Genomic DNA, 18,113 nt, shown 5'->3' with positions numbered 1-18,113 from the left:
TCCCAGAGGAGGATGACCCGGGTCAGGCTCTCTCCCTGCAAAGGTCTTTGCAGTGCCGCAGGCCTGCTTCAGGACTCTCTGGGCTGCCCACTCCCAGAGGCGGACAGGCAGGCAGGAAGAGAGGAAAGCAGAGGGGCCTGCAGCCTATTTCTGTGCCTTGTCTGCCCCTTTAGACTGTGAACCCCCAGGGCAGGGATCATTTTGTTTGTTTTTTTATTTTCTTCGTACCCCCAGCACTTAGCAGGTGTACCAGGCATACAGTAAGCATCAAAAGAATAATAACAATAATAATAATGATGCTTGTTGATGACAGAAGGGCAGCAGACAGACAGAAAAGAATCTGATGGACACAGGACGGCAGATAGGCTGCAGGGTAGGCTGTGTGTGTGTGCGTGTGTGTGTGTGTGTGTGTGTGTGTGTGTGTGTGCGTGTGTGTGTGTGTGTGTGTGTTATCTAAAAATAAATAGAAACAAGGGGAATTTTTTTTCAAAACTAAATCAAATTTTTTTGTTTTTATTTCACCTTAATTTCTCTCCATATACATCCATGTCCCTGCAGTCCCAGAGAACCATCCCTTATAACAAAGAATTTTTAAAAAGAGATTAAAAAGCAGTTTAGCAGACTGCACCAACAATGAAGTGATCCATACCCGTAGCAACACGTGGCCTCGTTTACCTTTTACACACACACACACACACACAGAGCCTAATTTCCCCTCCCTGCTCTCCCTCCTCCCTCCCTTCTGTTTCCTTTCTCTTCCTGGTCCCGGCTCCTCTGTTCTCCACTGCGCATGTGCACAAGGAGGAGGGGCCTGCGCCTTGGGCGCGCACGCTCTGTCGTCCGGGAGGGGGCGGGGCACGTCGGGTGACATCACCACGCCGGCACAGGCCGGTGGCGGGAAGGGGCCTGAGTGGTAATGGAGGTGGAGGCGAACGGAGCTGCCCCGGCCTCGGCCACGGGCTCGGCCTCAGCCACGGGCTCGGCTCCGGGCAAGGCCCCCGGAACTCACTACGAGCTGCCCTGGTGAGCGAAGGCCGGGCCGGGGGGTGGGGGCCCTCGGGAAGAGGGAGCGAGCATCCACCAGTCAATCAGCAAACACGCATTGATTAGGCGCCCTTCCTATGCACAGCTGTGGGCGGGGCCCTGGGGACTTAACTCTGAACTCCACGCCCTTGTGCGGAATGCTCAATCATGCAAGAAAAATGGGAGGGAGGGGCAGTCAGGAAAGGCTTCTTGTAGGGGGCTGCCCTGGAGGACCGCGGGGATTTTACGGGGTGGTGTGGGGAGGACGGCATTCCAGGCAGGGGGCCAAGGCTTGGAGATGGCTGCCGCTCTGCAAGGAGGGCCACGGCGGATCGAGGCGGGGTGTGGGGAGGGAGAGCCCTCAGAGCCCAGGGGGGGCCGGAACACCCTAGCTCTGGAGCTGGGAGGGACTTCAGAGCCCATCTAGCCCATTTGACAGATGAGGAAACTGAGGCCGAGAGGGAGGAGACTGGCAAGGCCCTCCAGCTAGTGGGGGTGGGGGTGTTTGCCCCTGAAAACGTCATTTCTGGCACCTTTGCACATACTGGTCTGCGTGCGTTTCCGGTCCGAGTGTAAGCTCCCGGAGGGCAGGGACAGTCTTCTGCCTGTGTTCGTATCCCCAGAGCTCGGTACGGCCCCTGGCACACAGTAGGTGTCGGATGAACGTTCATTACCAGTGACCACCTACCGTGTGCCAGGGGCCGTGCCGAGCACTTCGCAGGGATCTCTCAGTCGGGCTTTGGGATGAGAGCGGGACGTGGACGCTGCCATCATTCCCATCCTACCGATGAGGCAGACGGAGGTGAAGTGACTTGCCCGGGGTCCCCAGCTAGTGTTTGAGGTGCCGTTCTTATCCCCGTCTTACAGATGAACGTGTCAGACTTAAAACCCGCTTCCAGCCAGCTCCTTGCTTTGTAAGGGCGGGCTGAGAAGTCAGAAGACCTGGCTTCAAGTGCCTTTGTGCGACCTTGGGCTAGTCAGAGAACCTCTTGGACCTCGGTTTCCTCATCTGTAAAATAGGGGGATTGGACAGATGAGGTGCTTTCCTTCTGGCTGTGAGTGGGAACGTGAGAGCGTGTGATAATTTTTCTTGTATTTCTGGGCAGGGTGGAAAAATACAGGCCCATGAAACTGCATGAAATTGTGGGGAATGAAGACACCGTGAGCCGCCTGGAGGTGAGGCACACGAGGGAGGGCCTCGAGGCTGCAGACCTTGACCCACTGGAAGGGGCCAGGCGGTGGGGGAGGGGGCAGTTGGATGAAGGCGTCCTCCCTTCTGGTTACAAGAGTGTGCTCTTCCAGAGGGTTCACCAGGACCCTGGGTGGGAGTCACGAAGCCACAGCCTCGAGCTGGATGTCTAAGGAAGAACTCAGCCCTCTGGCCTCAGGGTGTCTGGGGGCTCCCCTCACAGCTGAGCATTCAGACCCACGTGGCTTCTTGGGGGGAGATTCCTGTTTGAGAGATGGAACAAGATAAGCTCTGGGGTGCCTTTGAACTCTTAAGATTCTCTTTAAAGACGCCATTGCCATCGTCAATCAGCCAGTCGAGGAGCATTTTTCTATTTACTATTTTATTTTTTCCTCAATTACATGTACAAACAATTTGTAACATTTATTTTAAAAAATTTTTAAGTTCCAAATTCTCCACCTCCCTCCTTCCCCTCTGCTCCTCATTGAGAAGGAAAGCAATTTGATATAGGCTATATGTGTGCAGTCCCATGAAACATTCCACGTTAGTCATTTTGTGAAAGAAAACACAGACAAAAAAAAAGAAAGTGACAGAAAGCACTCCATCAGTGCTCTCTCTGGAGGGGGACAGCGTTGTTCGGCATTCAGATTTGTCTTGGGTCGTCGAATTGCTGAGAAGAGCCACGTCGCTCACAGCTGATCATGGCACAGTGTTGCTGTCGCTGTGTGCAGTGTGCCCCTGGTTCTGTTCCCTTCACCTTTCATTGGTTCCTGTAAGTCTCTCCAGGTTTACTAGAAATCCGCCTGCTCGTGTTTCTTGTGGCCCAGCTGTATTCCATCACAAGCACGTACACAAGCTTGTTCAGCTGTTCCCCAGTCGATGGGCATCCCCTCAATTCCCAGTTCTTTGCCACGAGCATTTTTAAGTGCCAAGTGCTGTACTTAGGTGCTGGGGATCCGAAGACGAGGTCAGGTCATGTCAACAACCGTTTATTTGCACTAATGGGTTTTTGTGAATGACTTTTTTTTTACATATATATACATAAACCATTGCTGATTTATCTTCTGTAAGATTTTTTCCCCATTCACCTGCTTCCCTTCTTATCTTAGGTGCATTGATGTTGTCTGTGCAGAAGCTTTTCAGTCTCATGTAATCAGATCTCTCTTATGGTCTGTGGCTGCCTCTACCCCTGTTTGGTTGGAAATGCATCTGCCCCCAACCCCAAGCATTTATTAAGCCGCCTACTGTGTGCCCTCGTTCACTCGGGAATGCTGACTTGGTGCCGAGGAGGTCCTGGGGTGGATGGGGTCGGGAGGATGGGCTCAGCCCCTGACTCTTGGGAATCTGTACCCTAACTGGCTTAATTCTGTTTTTTCCCCATAGGTCTTTGCAAGGGAAGGGAATGTGCCCAATATTATCATTTCTGTAAGTACATACTTCTGGGCCTCTTCAGTCTCATTTTCCGTTAAATGAAGCCGAGAAAGCCCCATAGGAGTCCGTGGGCATTTATTGAGCACTTGCTGTGTGCTGGCTAAGCCCCGGGCATTCAATGACAGGCAAAGCTGAGGGCTGTGTTTAGGGAACCTAGGTTCTGGTGGGTGAGACAGCATGGGGGTAACTGAAGAGAGGGTGTGATCCCCCGAGGGGAACTCTGGCAACTGGGTGGGGGGGTGCTCGGAGATTCTGGCAGAAAGTGGGATTGGAGCTGAGCTAGGAGGAGGCCAGAAGGGAGAGTGTTCTAGGAGTGTGGGAAGAGCCCCGGGGTTCTCATTCTGACCCAACCACTCAGGGAGAGGGGCAAGAGGCAGTGAGGCAAGTCATTGCCCTGGACCTCAGTTTCCTCATCTGGAAAGTGGGGGAGTACCCTGCAGTACTTCCTGCCCTGGGTCACCTGTGAGGCCCTGCACTGGGTTGTGACCTGGAACGTCCAGTGGGCACGTAAGCAACCTTGGAGTGGCCCTCAGGAAGGACAAAGGGAAGGGGTGGGGTCCTTCTCATGCCTGAAGTGCTCACGGGAGTCTGTTTCTAGGGTCCACCAGGAACTGGCAAAACGACCAGCATTCTGTGCTTGGCGAGGGCTTTGCTGGGCCCCTCTCTGAAGGATGCCATTCTGGAGCTGAATGCCTCCAACGACAGGTAGGTCCCGGCCCCTGGGCAGTGCCAAGGGTCGGCACCCTGGCACGTGTGGCTTTATAATTTTTTTTTTTGGCTGTGCAATGGGGTTAAGCGACTTGCCCAGGGTCACACAGCTAGTAAGTGTTATGTGTCTGAGGCCAGATGTGAACTCAGGTCCTCCTGACTCCGGGGCCAGTGCTGTATCCACTGCGCCACCTAGCTGCCCCGTAGCTTTACTCTTTAGACTTACACTTCGCTTATTTGCCCCCCCCTTTTGTGTTTGCCTCCTAGTTACTTTATAGGAATTAATAAAAGTAAAGGATTGTAAAATGTGGGCCTGTGGAACCCAGACTGTCCTTTTTTGGTATTGCAAATTTACTTTATTTTCAATTCATAGAACAAAATAAGCATTTCCTTAACACTACCATAAAAAAGATGATTGCACATGAAACTGCAAATCTGCCATGTACGCCTTGCTGTTCCCTCTAAATACACAGCAAAGTTATCGTGCAGATTTCTTTTTTTTTTCCTTTTCTTCTCCTTCTCCTCGCCCCGCCCCAGAGACAGCTCCCATTAGACACAAGCAGGCACATGTACGTGAAACCCCTCTGTGCACTCTTCTGTTCCTCCGTTCGTTCTCTGGATGCAGACTGCGTCTCTTTCCTCTGCCCTTTATTTTTAATGGCTTCACCGCCCAAAGTTGGCGTTCCCGTGTATGCAGTGTTTTCTTGGTTCTGCTCACTTTGCTCTTCATTTCGTGCAAGCCTTTCCATGTTTTTCGAAGATGGTTGACCTCATCACTTCTTACTGAGCGGTGGGATTCCATCATAATCACACGCCACAGCTTGTCCGGCTGTTCCCCAGTTGATGGGATCCCTGCAGTTTCCAGTTCTCTGCCACCACAGAGAGCTGCTGTAAACGTCCCATTCACATTCAGAGTTATCATTACTATTTGTGACTTTCCCTCCCGTCTCGTTTTTACTCACTGTTTTCTTTCTCAGCCTCTCTTTTTACCGTATCCTTGTTACCGTATCTTCTCCCCCATCCTCCTGCACAAAGGGCCTTTATTTCATGAGAACCATCAGCATACACACTCCACACGGTACACGTGTTTCCTAATTTCCTTCGTGGGTAGTCATGGCATTTGGAGCTAGCAGGACCCCAGAGGTCCCCCAGGACAGGGGGTCTTCACCCTGGTTGTGTGCTGGACCCCTTTGGCAGTATCTGGTAAAGCCTGTGGACCCCTTCCCAGTCAAGTTTTTAAATGCGTCAAATCCATGGGATTACAAAGGAGACCAACTATATTGAAATAACAGTGGTCAAAATAGTTTTAAAAACAAGTTCATGGAGCCCACGTTAAGAACCCCCAGTGTATCCAACCCCTGCCCCTTTCTTTTACTGATGAGGAAACTAAGGCCTGGAGAGAGAAGGCCTCTTGGTCACTAACTGGAAAGAGCTCCTGCCTTCATCCTTCTGGATCTGGACGCTTTTGTGTCACAGATGAAAACGGCCCTTTGTAGGAAGTGCCCCCATGAAGTCCTTTGCTTGGAGCTCCTTCACTGGGTTCGGGAAGCTGAGGGCGGGGCTGTTGTGGCGACAACCTGGGATCCGGAGGCCTCCGGTCAAGCGTGCCGGCCTTGTTGCTGGCCAGCCTCAGTTTCCTCAGCCTGAGTGTGGGGACCAGAGTGATCTCGGGAGGGTCAGTGGAGGAGGCGCTTTGTGTGGTGTCCTCCTGGCGAGTCGGTCATGGCTGCTCCTGAGGGGCTCGGGACTCGCCTCTGGAAGGCCGAACGACTTGGCTTTGTCTTTCCAGGGGCATTGACGTTGTGAGGAATAGGATCAAGCTGTTTGCCCAGCAGAAGGTCACCCTCCCCAAAGGCCGGCACAAGATCATCGTCCTTGACGAGGCGGACAGGTGGGATGACGGGAGCTGTGCGCGGGATGGCATCTGACCTCGGTCACCGCGTCTTTTTGGGGGGTGGGGACGGGAAGCCAGCCTCTGCCCTCTTGGGGGATCTGCATCCCACATCTTTGGAAATCTGTTTAGCAGAGCCTGGGCCTTAACCCTTATTTTGGTTGATGGCGCCGTCGTTTGTTAGATGACTCATGAATATTTTTGTGGGTTTGTGCGTGAGTGTGCCAGCCGCCTCGGCCTGATGAAGTCTAAAAGAGGCTTCACGTGCCGGCTCGTGAGTGAGCGCGGCTGGCCACCCGCCGGCTGGCCCCCAGTTTTCATGGGTGGGCAGCCCCCCATTGCGCGGCTGGGCCACCAGTAGACAGCCTCCGGGGTTGTATCTCTTGGAGGAGCGGGAGGAAGGACCGAGGAGTGGCCGTGAATGTGAATGGCACTGGACACAGTTGGCCGGGTGGGATTGCTCCTCATGGGGTCCTTCGAGAAAGCTTTAGGCCAGGGCTGCTGAGCTGGGGTCTGGGGATGGGGGTCCTGGAACTCTGATGGGGCAGAAAGTGGTGTCTTTATTTTCATTAGCCTCTAATGGAAATTTAGCATTTCTCTTTTGTTTACTGATGGAGGCAGCAGATGTCCTTCTGAGAAGGGGGCCAGGGGCTTCACCAGACTGGTTAAGAAGCCCAGCCTTAGGCATCCCCGTTCTCCTTCCACTTAACATCGTTTCAGTGTCTGGGGAGGTGAGCTCACTCCTCTGACTCACCGTCCAGGCCCTCAGACCATCTGGAGATCCAGAGCTACAGGGAGGCATCTCGTCCAGCCCCTGCACTGTACAGATGAGGAAACTGAGGCCTGGGGCAGGAGGCGGTGAAGGCCTTACTTGGCTCCTGTGGCTAATTTTGCATTTGCCCAGGATCCCGGAGGAGGCTCGGCCCTCGGCTCCTCTGTTCCCAAGTTGAGGTCACGTGGCCTCTGGGAAGGAGGAGCAGCCCCATCCCCTTTGTTCCGGGTGCCAGATGACACACTGAGTGTTTTCTCCTTCCTAGCATGACCGATGGAGCCCAGCAAGCCCTAAGGAGGACGATGGAGATCTATTCCAAGACGACCCGCTTTGCCCTCGCGTGTAACGCCTCAGACAAAATCATAGGTAAGGATGGGCACCTCTGGCCACAGATGGAGAAGTGGAAGGAGCTGACTGGTCCCGAGACCCCCCACCCCTCCTGCCACTAACACATAAGGAAACTGAGGCCCAGAGGAATGAAGGGACTTGCCCAGGGTCACGTGGATAGTACGTGTCTGCAGCTGATCAGGGAAGCAGATTAGGTTTACAGTGTACAAAAGCAAGCACAGTAGCCTACTGTTTGATAAACCCAAAGCTCTCATCTGTTGGAGAGCTCACTGGTCACCAGAACCCTGGGGAAACTAGAAAGGGCCAGACTGAGGGAGACGAGAGCGATGTCTTTCCCTGCACACCGCGAGAAGCTCTAAATGGGTACGAGATTTAGACGTTTAGCACGACGTCATAAACAGACTAGAAGATCGTGGAATAAATGACCCGTCAGACCTAGAGATAGGGGAAGAGTTCATGACCAGACAGGAGACAGGTTCGCAGGAGGTAAAATGGATAATTTTCTATGCATAGGATTTATATATGTAAAAGTAAATATAAAATTAAAATTGTATATATAAAATTTTAAAGAAGTTTTTGTACAAATAAAACCGGTTCAGCTAAAATGAGAAGAGAATCAGGTAATTGAGGGGAAAAAAAATCTTTCCAGTGAGTTTCTCTGATAAGGTCCCATTTCTGAGATATATAGGGAATTGATTTAGATTTACAAGAAAAAATCCATTTCCCAATTGATAAAGAGTCAAAGATATGAACATTTTTCAGAGGAAGAATTCCAAGCTGTTCCTAGCCAAATGAAAAAATGCTCTGAATCCCTAATTAGAAAAATGCATATTAAACAACTGAGGTACCCCCTCCTACCCATGAGATGGGCTGATATGACAAATTTGGAGGATGTTGGTGGAGTTGTGAGCTGGTCCAACCATTCTGGAGAGCAATTTGGAACTATGCCCAAAGAGTTATAAAACTGGGTATACCCTTTGACTTAGCGATACCACTGTTAGGTCAGAACTCCAAAAAGATCATAAAAATGGGGAAAGGACCTAAAAATATTCATAGCAGCTCTTTTTGTGGTGGCAGAGAATTGGAAGTTGAGAGGATGCCCATCAGCTGGGGAATGGCCGAGCAAGTTGTATATGAATGTGATGGAATACTGTTGTGCTATAAGAAATGATGAGCAGGTAGACTTCAGAAAAACCTGGGAAGTCTTACATGGTCTGATGTGAAGTGAAGGGAGCAGAGCCAGGAGAATAGTTTAGATAATAACAACAGCAGTATTATAAATACAACAACTTTGGAAGACTTGGGATTTGTCAAGGCAGTGAGCAGCCGCGCTGCCCACCTCCTGACAGAGATGATGGACTCAGAGACGGCCGCTAGGTGGCGCCAGAGTGCACAGAGCCCTGGCCTGGAGTCGGAAAGACCTGAGTTGAAGTCCAGCTGGACACTCACCAGCTGTGTGGCCCTGAGCAAGTTACTTTACCCTATTTTCCTCCGTTTCCTCATCTGTAAAATAGGGATAATAACGGCAACTACTTCCCAGGGTTGTTGTGAGGCTCAAATGAAATAATGCTTAGAAAGTGCTCGGCACAGTGCCTGGCCTGTAGTGGTGACTTTTTCTCTTCCTTTTTTACCCCTCCCCTTCCCAACCTCCATTTTGGGTGTGGACAATGCAGGAATTAATTTCGTTTAACTATAACTGCTTGTAGCAGGGTTTGTTTTTCCAGCTTAATGGATGGGAGGGAGAGAGGGAAGGTAGATTTTCATTGAAAAAAATAAAATGTAATCTAAAGTACACACGTGGAGCTGGCTAGCTCAGAGGGGAAGGCGCTCGGAGCTAGAGCCCTGGGAAAGGCCTTCGATAGCGGGCGCCTTTTGGACTGTCCCGGAGGAAGCCGGACTGTTAGCCGTGGAGGTGAGGTGGGAGAGCATGGGCGAGGATCTGCAGGTGGTGGATTGAGGAGGCTGTAGAGGGGTGCCAGGGTGTGTGCTACACGCTGCCCTGAGCAGACACTTCAGAGGATTCAAGCGAGGCAGGTTTTGGGTGGGCAGAGACGGCAGAAGGGAAGGACATAAAAAGCACCAAGCTGGTGCCAGGAAAGCCCGGGTTCACATCCCACCTCTGACACTCACTGGCTATGTGACTCTGGGCTGTCATTACTGTTGTCCAGGGTCCGCTGAGAGGCTCCTTCCAGGCCCTGTCCTGCCGTGAGCAGGGAGCAGGCAGAGGCGGGGCTGCCGAGTAGGGGGAGACCCCACGGTGGAGCTCTGGGCTGGGAGGGAGCTCAGGGCGAGGCCTCCAACAGTAGAGTCACCGCCCTGCAAGGCAGGGTGTTTGGGAGGGCCCCCTGATGTGCAGGGTGGATTTGGGGGCAGGGAAGGGATGGCTGAGAGTCTGATGGGAATCCAGGGTGAGGTCGCGGGCGGGTCCGGCCAAGTCAACTAAGGGCTCGTCATTTTTAGACGTTTGAGTTTGACCAGAACATTCTCTCTCCCTTTCCCAATGTAATCCAACCTTGTCCTGGGGTCAGCCTTTCATGTGGCTTATTGGTCAGTGCTTGTGAAATGCCCCCTGGGCTCATTCATTCATTCATTTGTTCATTCCCCAGACATTACCTAAGGGCTGATGAGCGGGGCTGCCGTGCTGGGGCCCCAGGAGGAAGGGGCAGAGCCGCAGCCCCCCAGTAACGCCCCGTCCCCTCCTGTCACTCTCAGAGCCGATTCAGTCCCGATGCGCCGTCCTTCGGTACACGAAGCTGACCGATGCCCAGGTGCTGGCGAGGTTGATGACCATCATTGAGAAGGAGAAAGTGGAGTACACCGATGACGGGCTGGAGGCCATCATCTTCACAGCCCAGGGAGACATGCGGCAGGTGCGAGAGAGGGCACTTCCCTGGCCGCCTGCCGCCGGGCGGGGGAGGAGGACCGGAGCTGGGTTTGGTGGTGGGCCCAGAGGGAAGCACATTCAGCCCGGAATTTGAGAAGGGTCCTCGGGGAGAGCACTGATCTCAGATGACCTTCTCAGCAGGGTCCCCTCCCTTCCCCCACAGGCTCTGAACAACTTACAATCCACCTATTCTGGGTTTGGCTTCATTAACAGTGAGAACGTATTCAAGGTAAGATGGCCTTGTCTGGGGGGAGCTGTTGCTCCCTCCCCTCGGCTCGCCTTTCTAGGGGCCCTTCACAGAAACATCCTGTGGGAGCTCCCAATGGCACACTCGCGTTTCCCTTCCGCAGTGATGAAAGTGCAGAGAATTTGCCCTATCTCTGCTCACTCTCTTCTTCTCCCTACCTTTGGCTGTCGCAGACTTGGGGAACTGAGAAAGCTATCGCTCAGGGAGATCAGCTTCCCCATGGGAAATGAGGACGCTGCCACCAACCAGGGGCCAGGCTGGCCCCAGCCAAGAATGAGTTTTACATTTTGATTGAGTTGTATTGTATTTCCAAGTGAATCTTAAAAAAGCCATTCGTAGCTCGTGGGCTGCATCTGGGCCCTGATCTGAATCCTGCCAGCCCTCTTGTGGGGACGGGAATAGATCCCCTGTCCATCAGGGGGCCTGAGGGACAGACAGACAGCTGCCCCTGCTCAGGTTGTGGAGCCCCACATGAGCATCCTCTGAGGAGTTTGGAGGGGGCAGAGATTCTCACCAAGTTAATTATGTCGTCCTGACAGTTTCCTGGGGTAGGGGCTGCTTCTCATTAGACCCGAGGGTCGGCTATTCTCAGAGGGCAGAGGCGAGGAAGTGGGGTCAGCATTGGCCTCGGGCTTCTAGGGCAGAGACTGGAGGGAGCTGAGGCCCTGTCGAGTCTGACCCCTTCATTTGACAGGTGAGGAAACTGAGGCCCAGGAAGGTGGACCAGTTGTTCAGAGGCCATACGGGCAGTAAGAGGCCCAGTTTTCTGGCCTGTGGCCAACTCGGTTCAACTGGGCTGGGCCTCCCTTGTTCAGGGGCTACTCACCTCATGTGCTTTCCTGGGGGTCAGCTCCGCTCACTGGCTGCTCGCCTTCCCAAGCCCTGGGTCACGCTCTGCCCCTTCCCAGCCATCATCTCCCCCAGCTGCCCTTAGCATTCTGTCCTGAGCCAGGCCGGGGCTGTCTGGTTAGCGCTGCAGGGCCCGCGGTCTCCCTTGGCATCTCTCTTGGCATGTTTGTCTTAATTCAGGGGTTCCCGTGCTTAGGATTCAGCAGGGGTGTGGCCCAGCAGGAAGCACACTACTTGCTCTGGAGGCAGAAGCCCTAGGTTCAAATCTTGCCATAGATAACTAACTTTGAGACCCTGGGCAAGTCACTTAACCTCTGTTTGCCTCCGTTTCTTCACCTGTAAAATGGGATTGGTAACAGCCCCTACGTCCCAGGGTTGTCGTGAGGATCAGACGAGAAAAGAGACTGAAAGCGCTGTGCAGGCTGTAGAAGGCTGCCTGAGCGCTGAGATTATTATTGTTCAGTCCTACCTGTGACGACGCTTACCACCCATGTGACCCTGTGCAGCACAGACACCCTCGGTGGGCCTCGGGCTCCCAGGCTCCAGGATGGGGATGTTGATGACACCCACCTCACAAGGTGGCTGTGAGGACCCAATAGGACAGCTCCCGCCCCCATGCGTCATAGCTATGTGGCCTGGGCAAGTCTGTTAGCCTCTCCAGGCCTCGGTTTCCTCATCTGTAAAATGGGGGGGATGACTCTAGACCACCCTTGAGGGTCCTTCCAGCCCTCGATCTGTGAGCCATGAGCCTATGGTTTCCTTCTGGTCAAGAAATGCTCAATTATGTTGAACGAGCTTTCTCACCTCTGTCGGTGATGCCTGTTAAGGCTTGGTGGTGGTGATTGCGTCTGCATTTGCCTCGGGATTAGATGAAAAGGGAAGTAGAGATGGGTGCATTGGCGGCCCACGGGGAGCTGCCCCGGGGCCCTGCCCGGCCAGAGTGTATCTGAAGCCTCCTCTCTGCTATGGGCCCCTCTGCTTCTCTCTGGCACAGGTTTGTGACGAGCCCCACCCCCTCCTGGTGAAAGAGATGCTGCAGCATTGCGTGAGTGCCGACATCGATGAGGCCTACAAGGTTTGACCCCCTCCCCCCCTCCTTCCCCTTGGGTGCCCTTTCCCCAGAAACATTGCCGGGCCGGGGCTGGAAGGCCCTTTGTGGCTGAGGATGATGAGGGCCAGCCGGGAATCTGATTGATTAAAGCCCGTCAGGCCTTGGCTGGAAGGTGATGGGGAAGCATGGTGTTCCTTGTCTGGATGGGAATAGGTACCGGGGAAATGTGCCATGTGTCACTGCCTGCAAGGTGCACTTGGGTGCCACGCTTGGCTCCTCCTGTCCAGGGAGGCTCGGGCGCTCCCGGAAGCCCCCAGCGGCCCGTGTCTCTTCTGTGCCCAGATCCTTGCCCACCTTTGGCATCTCGGCTACTCCCCAGAAGACGTCATCGGCAACATTTTCCGTGTGTGTAAAACCTTCCAGATGCCCGAGTATCTGAAGCTGGAGTTTATCAAGGTCAGTGGGAATCTAAAAGGGCCAGGGTGTCCATCTCATTGTAGGGATGTTAAAGGGGCCTGAGAACGGGAATCAGCAGGACCCCCACCCTCCAGGGCCAGCAGAGCAGCTCTTCCTCCTTCTGTCCTCCCCCCACATGGGGGGATCAGTCTGAAGTGGAGGGGATATGGGTGTTGGGCCCGGAGTTGGAAAAACTTGTGCAATTTCTTGGTTATTTTTGCTGAAATTTTCCCCACTTTTTGGTTCTTTATTGTGAGGGACAGTTCTTTGGGCAGGGCAGAGGGGAGAAATGAGAGACAGCCACATAGATTTAGTCTTTTTAGGACCTTTGTGTTTGTGACCCATCTCATCACTAAGGGATTCATAGTTTGGGCTGCCATGGCCTCTGATACTTTCCCCCAATTCTGTGTGACCCAGGGCTCAAACTAGAGTGCTGAGCTCCTCGAGGTTATGGGGCAGGGAAGCTCCCTTCCTCTTGTAGGACCCCCTTTCTGGTTGGGGTCTCTCCACACATGGCCTGGGCTCTTGTAGACCTGCTGGGATCATGTTAGGAGGTAGGTGGAGCTCTGAAAAAGCGTAGCCTGCCATGCTCAGGGGGTCTAACCGCCTGTCACTCTGAGATGGGTGAGTAGAGGCACCTGCTTTTAGGGCAAAGAGGGCGGTGAGAGCGGCCGCTGACAAGGCGGGAATGGGCTTGGTCTTTCAGGAGATTGGATACACGCATATGAAAATAGCGGATGGTGTGAACTCCCTGCTGCAGATGGCGGGCCTCCTCGCCAAGCTCTGCCACAAGACCCTGCTGCCCACAGCCAGCTAGAGAGCGAGTCTGGAAACCCACGTGTGGCGGGCACTGCCTCGGCCTAGGCAGCCTCCATGGGTCTGGGACCGCGTCCTCCCTGGCTCTCATCGGGAAAAACTGGCTTAGGATTTTAACTTCGTGGCGGGATCTGGGCCTCCTCTTGCTGTTAGAATTTTGGCCGCATAGTTCGGGAGACAAGTACGCAGTGTTTGCCCCAAAGGGATGTTAACCTTGAACTTGACCAGCCCTGATGATGACCAGCAGCGTGGCTTCCCCCCCCACCCCCGTTTCTGTTGGAATGTTGAAAATAAAATATCAGAATTTGGAGCATCTTGTCGTTAGAAATGCTTTTCTTAAATAGAGACTTCCCTTCTGCACACCCTCACCCGCTTCCACAGACTTTGTGGGCCCTGACCAGTGGTATTCCTCCTCTCTATCCTCAGAAAGCCCAGATGGGCCGGTGCAGAGTGTAAGGTACCAGGCCAGCATAACAGACCCCACGATCCAGAGAGAACGTCCGGCTAACTCCTCAGAGAGGCTGAGGAACCTGGCTAGGGCCACACAGCACTTAGGGACAGAGCATCACCCCAACCCAAGTCTTCTGACTTGAAAATAGTTTCTTTATCTCTGCTTTCACAGGACACATTTGCTTTTCATGTGCTGTTTTTTCAGCTGCCTGAATGCCAATGCATCCCCCTTTTTAAGTGCTGGACCCTTCCAGAAGGGCAGTGGCCTAAAATGTTTGTCCTTCCCAGTAAGGAAGAGGTACCAGCCTTCAGCAGAGAGACTGCTAGCCCATTCCCCACGCTGGGGAAATGCCAGACTCTCCTGGGAATAAGGCGTTCAAGCATTAATGCCTCGTAGGTGCTTAAAAAATATTTCTTGTTGAATTGAGTTGAGAAGCAAAGACAGGACGGGTTAGCCCCTGGGGTCCCAGTCCTCCCTGCCCCGCTGTGTGACCTTGGGTCAGTCCCTGCCCTTCCCCGTAAAATGGAGGGTTGGATCTGTTCTCAAAGGTCCCCTCCATTGTTGACGTTTTCTGAGGTTTCGGTTACCTAAAAGTAATCACGCAATGTGTAGAAAATCTTCAGCTTCCGCCTTGTTCAGTGTGAAGAAAGGTCAGATTGCTCATCAGCGTCTGCTCTTTCTGACCTACTTAGGTGCATCTTGCCCTGTGCGAGGTTAAGCCTGACTGATGACCTCAGCTTTGCTACCAGAGGAAGGATGCTGGAGGCGCGTCCACAGGCGTGCACCCAGGCCACAAGTGCAGCTGGAAATTGGGGGGAAGGGGCTGGGGACATCCCTTCGCCACCTCTTAGCCTCTCTTCCATGCCCCCCCTCAACATTTTGTCCCCCATCAGGACATGTGGCTATTTCGAACTCTGGGTGGGTGCTCTAGGGCAGCCCAAGAGGGTCAGGGCCTCGTCCAGAAGGCAGGACAGAAGCCCACTGAGCGCCTCTACTTACCCTTCCCAGAGTGACAGGCCGTCGAGCGCGTGGTCCCCCCCTGCACAAACAGGGCCCTCACCATGACATGGGGACAAGTGGTCAGCCTCTAATCCCCACGTGGTGGAGCCTGCCTGATGGGTGCATCCCCTCCGGGCTTCCTCAGCAGTGGCTTTGGGGTGATTAGTGCAGGCCACTTAGCCCACTTTCTGACCAGACAGGTAGGAAGGTGGAGGTTGCCTGGGGGAAGTTCTGAGAAATGAGATCTGAACTAAAAATGCCAGGCCAGACAACAGTCCTGCTCTCTCTGTCCGGGACCGGTAAGGGGCCCCGGGCCTGGGGTCCTTGTGTTTCAGGCCTGGTGTCGGGCACTGGTGGCGAAGGGCGTTGGCCACTTTTAATTTGTTATCTTTGTGACCTAAGGAGTCATTTAATCTTTGAGCCTCACTTTTCTCGTCTGTAAAATGGGGATATTTTTGCTATTGCCTACCGTATAGATGTGTGATTTTTTAAAAAATTTACATCTGTGTGTACAGACACACACACACACACACACACACACACTTGTTGGGAGAATCCGATGTGATTACATTTGTAAAAGATGATGCTAGCATCCATACAGCACCTCCTACGTGTCAGGCACCATGCTAAGTGGTTTGCAACCATTTCATTTGCTCCTCACAACAGTCCCAGGAGGGAAGTGCCATTATTATCCCCATTTTACAGATGAGTCAACTCGAGGCAGGCAGCGGTGAAGTGACTTACCCAGGTCATACAGCCAGGAAGTGTCTCAGGCTGGATTTGAACTCGGGTCTTCCTGATTTCAGGCCCCACGCCCTATCCACTAAGCCATCCCCCCCCCACACACACACACGCTCTCCTTACATCTCCCAGAATCCTCTCTTCCTTAAAGACGTGGCTGAAGCACTCACCACTCCCCCACCCTGTCCCATCCCCCTTACTGCCTCCCTCCCCAGCCACCTGGAGGTTCCCTCCACCCTGTGCACCCTCACGTGGCCGTCTCTCCCCTTAGAGTGTGACCTCCATGAGAGCTTTTGGGGGCTTTTGTTGTCCGGGTGACCCTGGTACAGCGCTGCCTCGGGGCTCCATTGACGCATAAGCTCGTTTCCCCCATATGCCTGCCCCTGAAGTCCCCCAAAGCCTCCCCAGGCCTGGAGGACACCCCGGTTCCTGAGGGGTTGGCCGGGGAGCGCAGTCTCTAGCTGGAAAAGCCGTGGACGGTGGGTCCATGGTCTGGGGATCTAGCCGGCCACGTACAGGGAGCCTCATCCGTGGAGCATTGGCCAGCGAAGGATGAAATGTTTTCGCCAGGCTGTGCGCTGGGGCTTGGAGGGGTGGTGATCTCTGTCAGTGGAGACGTTCCCACACCCACAGAAGCCTGGATTCTTGGAGTAACAAATCTGTCTATGAATGGGGTGAAGGCCTGACCATTCCCAATGAAACAAATGAAGTTATGGCTTAGCACCCAAACCGTTTATTGTGAGAGTTTAGTTGGGAGAGAGGGGACCCAAAGACATGCCATCTTTTGTCCCTGGTTGTGGCTTTTCCCATTCGGACGCTTCCCACTGGGCCACAGTTTCCCCTTCTGTAAAGTGAGTGGATCGGGCTGTGTGCCTCCTTTAAGAAGGTCCCTGTCAACTCTAGCTTTAGGCTCTAGTGATTTGTCCAGTGACCCACACGTTCTGCTGACCGTTTCTGCTTGGTATGCTTCACCCCACTCCAACCCCAGCCTGGAAGAAGGGGCTTCTCCACCACAGCCTGGCCCACTCTGGGTGCCCCCTGATTCCTCCTGCCAAACGAAGGGAGAGGCAAAGGACGCCTTTTCAAGTTCCATTTCTCCATTCCTCCAGAAGCGACAGGGACTATGTCCAGTCCTCAGTCTGGAGGATTCCTTGACGTCGGCTCAAGGGATTTTGTCCAGTGCCCAAAGGGGCCATGGAGGGAGTGGTGGAAAGTGCAGCTGACCAGCAGTCCGAAGGTGCCAGCCTTCTCCCTGAACCTCGCAGGTGGAGGATCGGTGACGGTCTGTGACCACCTGCCCTGCTGAGTGACTGTGGTGCCCCAAGGCCCGGTGAAGCACCTGGCACTCGGGTCGGTCTCAATAAATGTTCACTGATTGCCAGAAGTCACGTGGGTAGGTAGTGAGTCGCCAGTACTCTGATCATAGTTAATATATTAGATATGACGGGAATGTAATGCTTTATGAAAATACAGAGCCGGCTCCATCAATGACAACATCCAAGAGCTCTGCCCTCGGGATGCAGACCCCAAGAGCCAAAGAAGGGTCTTGGTGTCTGCCTTCACATTTATCATCGAATCATATTCAGAGCTAAAAAGGATCTTAGAGGCCGTTCAGTCCAACCCCCCATTTTACAGAAGAGAAAACTGAGGCCCAGTGAGTGTAAGACACCTGCCCAAAGGCACACAGGTAAGTAAGCAATAGGGGTGGGATTTGAACCCAGGCCCTTTGACTCCTTCAACTATACATGCTGTGAATAGAGCTTCTTTCTGATAGGTAGCAAGCAAGACAGAACTGTGGACAATGAGAGAGCAGTCCTTGGCCCTAGATGGGGGAGATTTCATGCTCCTTCCTTCACCTGAAGGAGCCTTCCCAACCCATCGAGGTCAAATTGCCTGGACAGTAGGGCCCTGGGTTCTTTCCACACCAGAAGCCAAGTGTCTTAGTGCTGTCATATGCCAATCTCAGGGGCCAAGTGTTGAGTTTCACTTTGACCAACTGGAGTCACTCCAGGAAGAAGGATGGGAAGGGGAGTGGCCTGTGGGTCAGGTTTTGAGGAAGATCCTTCCTCTGGGAGGTGACTTGGATGGGATCAGTGGGGCAGGTCTTCCGTGGGTGGGTCGGCAGGCTTCCTTCTGCTCCTCAGCCTGGCTACCTTCAACCAAGAGGAAAAGACAGATCTGCTCATGGAGGAAACAGAAAGGTGAAACGCCTGAATTCCCACTAGAGTTACAGAACGGTCCACACCCGGGACGATAC

At 53.4% G+C, this 18,113-nt stretch overlaps 2 protein-coding genes across 7 annotated transcripts in view; one reads left to right on the top strand and one right to left on the bottom strand.

Moving 5' to 3' along the window:
* The first annotated feature begins 861 nt into the window (after positions 1–861).
* Positions 862–13,978, top strand: RFC2 (replication factor C subunit 2). Its single transcript, XM_021005753.2, has 11 exons — positions 862–1,023; positions 2,130–2,199; positions 3,596–3,637; positions 4,242–4,348; positions 6,141–6,242; positions 7,280–7,380; positions 10,075–10,232; positions 10,410–10,475; positions 12,337–12,417; positions 12,736–12,849; positions 13,556–13,978. The coding sequence occupies exons 1-11, from the start codon at positions 917–919 to the stop codon at positions 13,664–13,666; spliced, it is 1,059 nt and encodes a 352-aa protein (XP_020861412.1). The 5' UTR covers positions 862–916; the 3' UTR covers positions 13,667–13,978.
* Positions 13,979–16,573: 2,595 nt separating this feature from the next.
* Positions 16,574–18,113, bottom strand: part of LAT2 (linker for activation of T cells family member 2) — a 47,258-nt gene continuing 45,718 nt past the window's right edge. For 5 of the 6 annotated variants that reach the window (XM_021005635.2, XM_021005636.2, XM_021005634.2 and 2 more), the window contains one exon: positions 16,574–18,009. The gene's annotated coding sequence lies outside the window, so the exon portion shown is untranslated. Of the gene's footprint in view, positions 18,035–18,113 lie in introns of all 6 variants that reach the window. The other variant, XM_078154716.1, reaches the window with a different exon arrangement.

The sequence above is a fragment of the Phascolarctos cinereus genome, unplaced genomic scaffold (assembly GCF_003287225.1).
Source record: "Phascolarctos cinereus isolate Bilbo 61053 unplaced genomic scaffold, phaCin_HiC Scaffold_5;HRSCAF=322, whole genome shotgun sequence".
NCBI classification, from domain to species: domain Eukaryota; kingdom Metazoa; phylum Chordata; class Mammalia; order Diprotodontia; family Phascolarctidae; genus Phascolarctos; species Phascolarctos cinereus.
The sequence above is the reverse complement of the archived record's forward strand: the minus strand, read 5'-3'. Positions and strand labels throughout refer to the sequence as shown.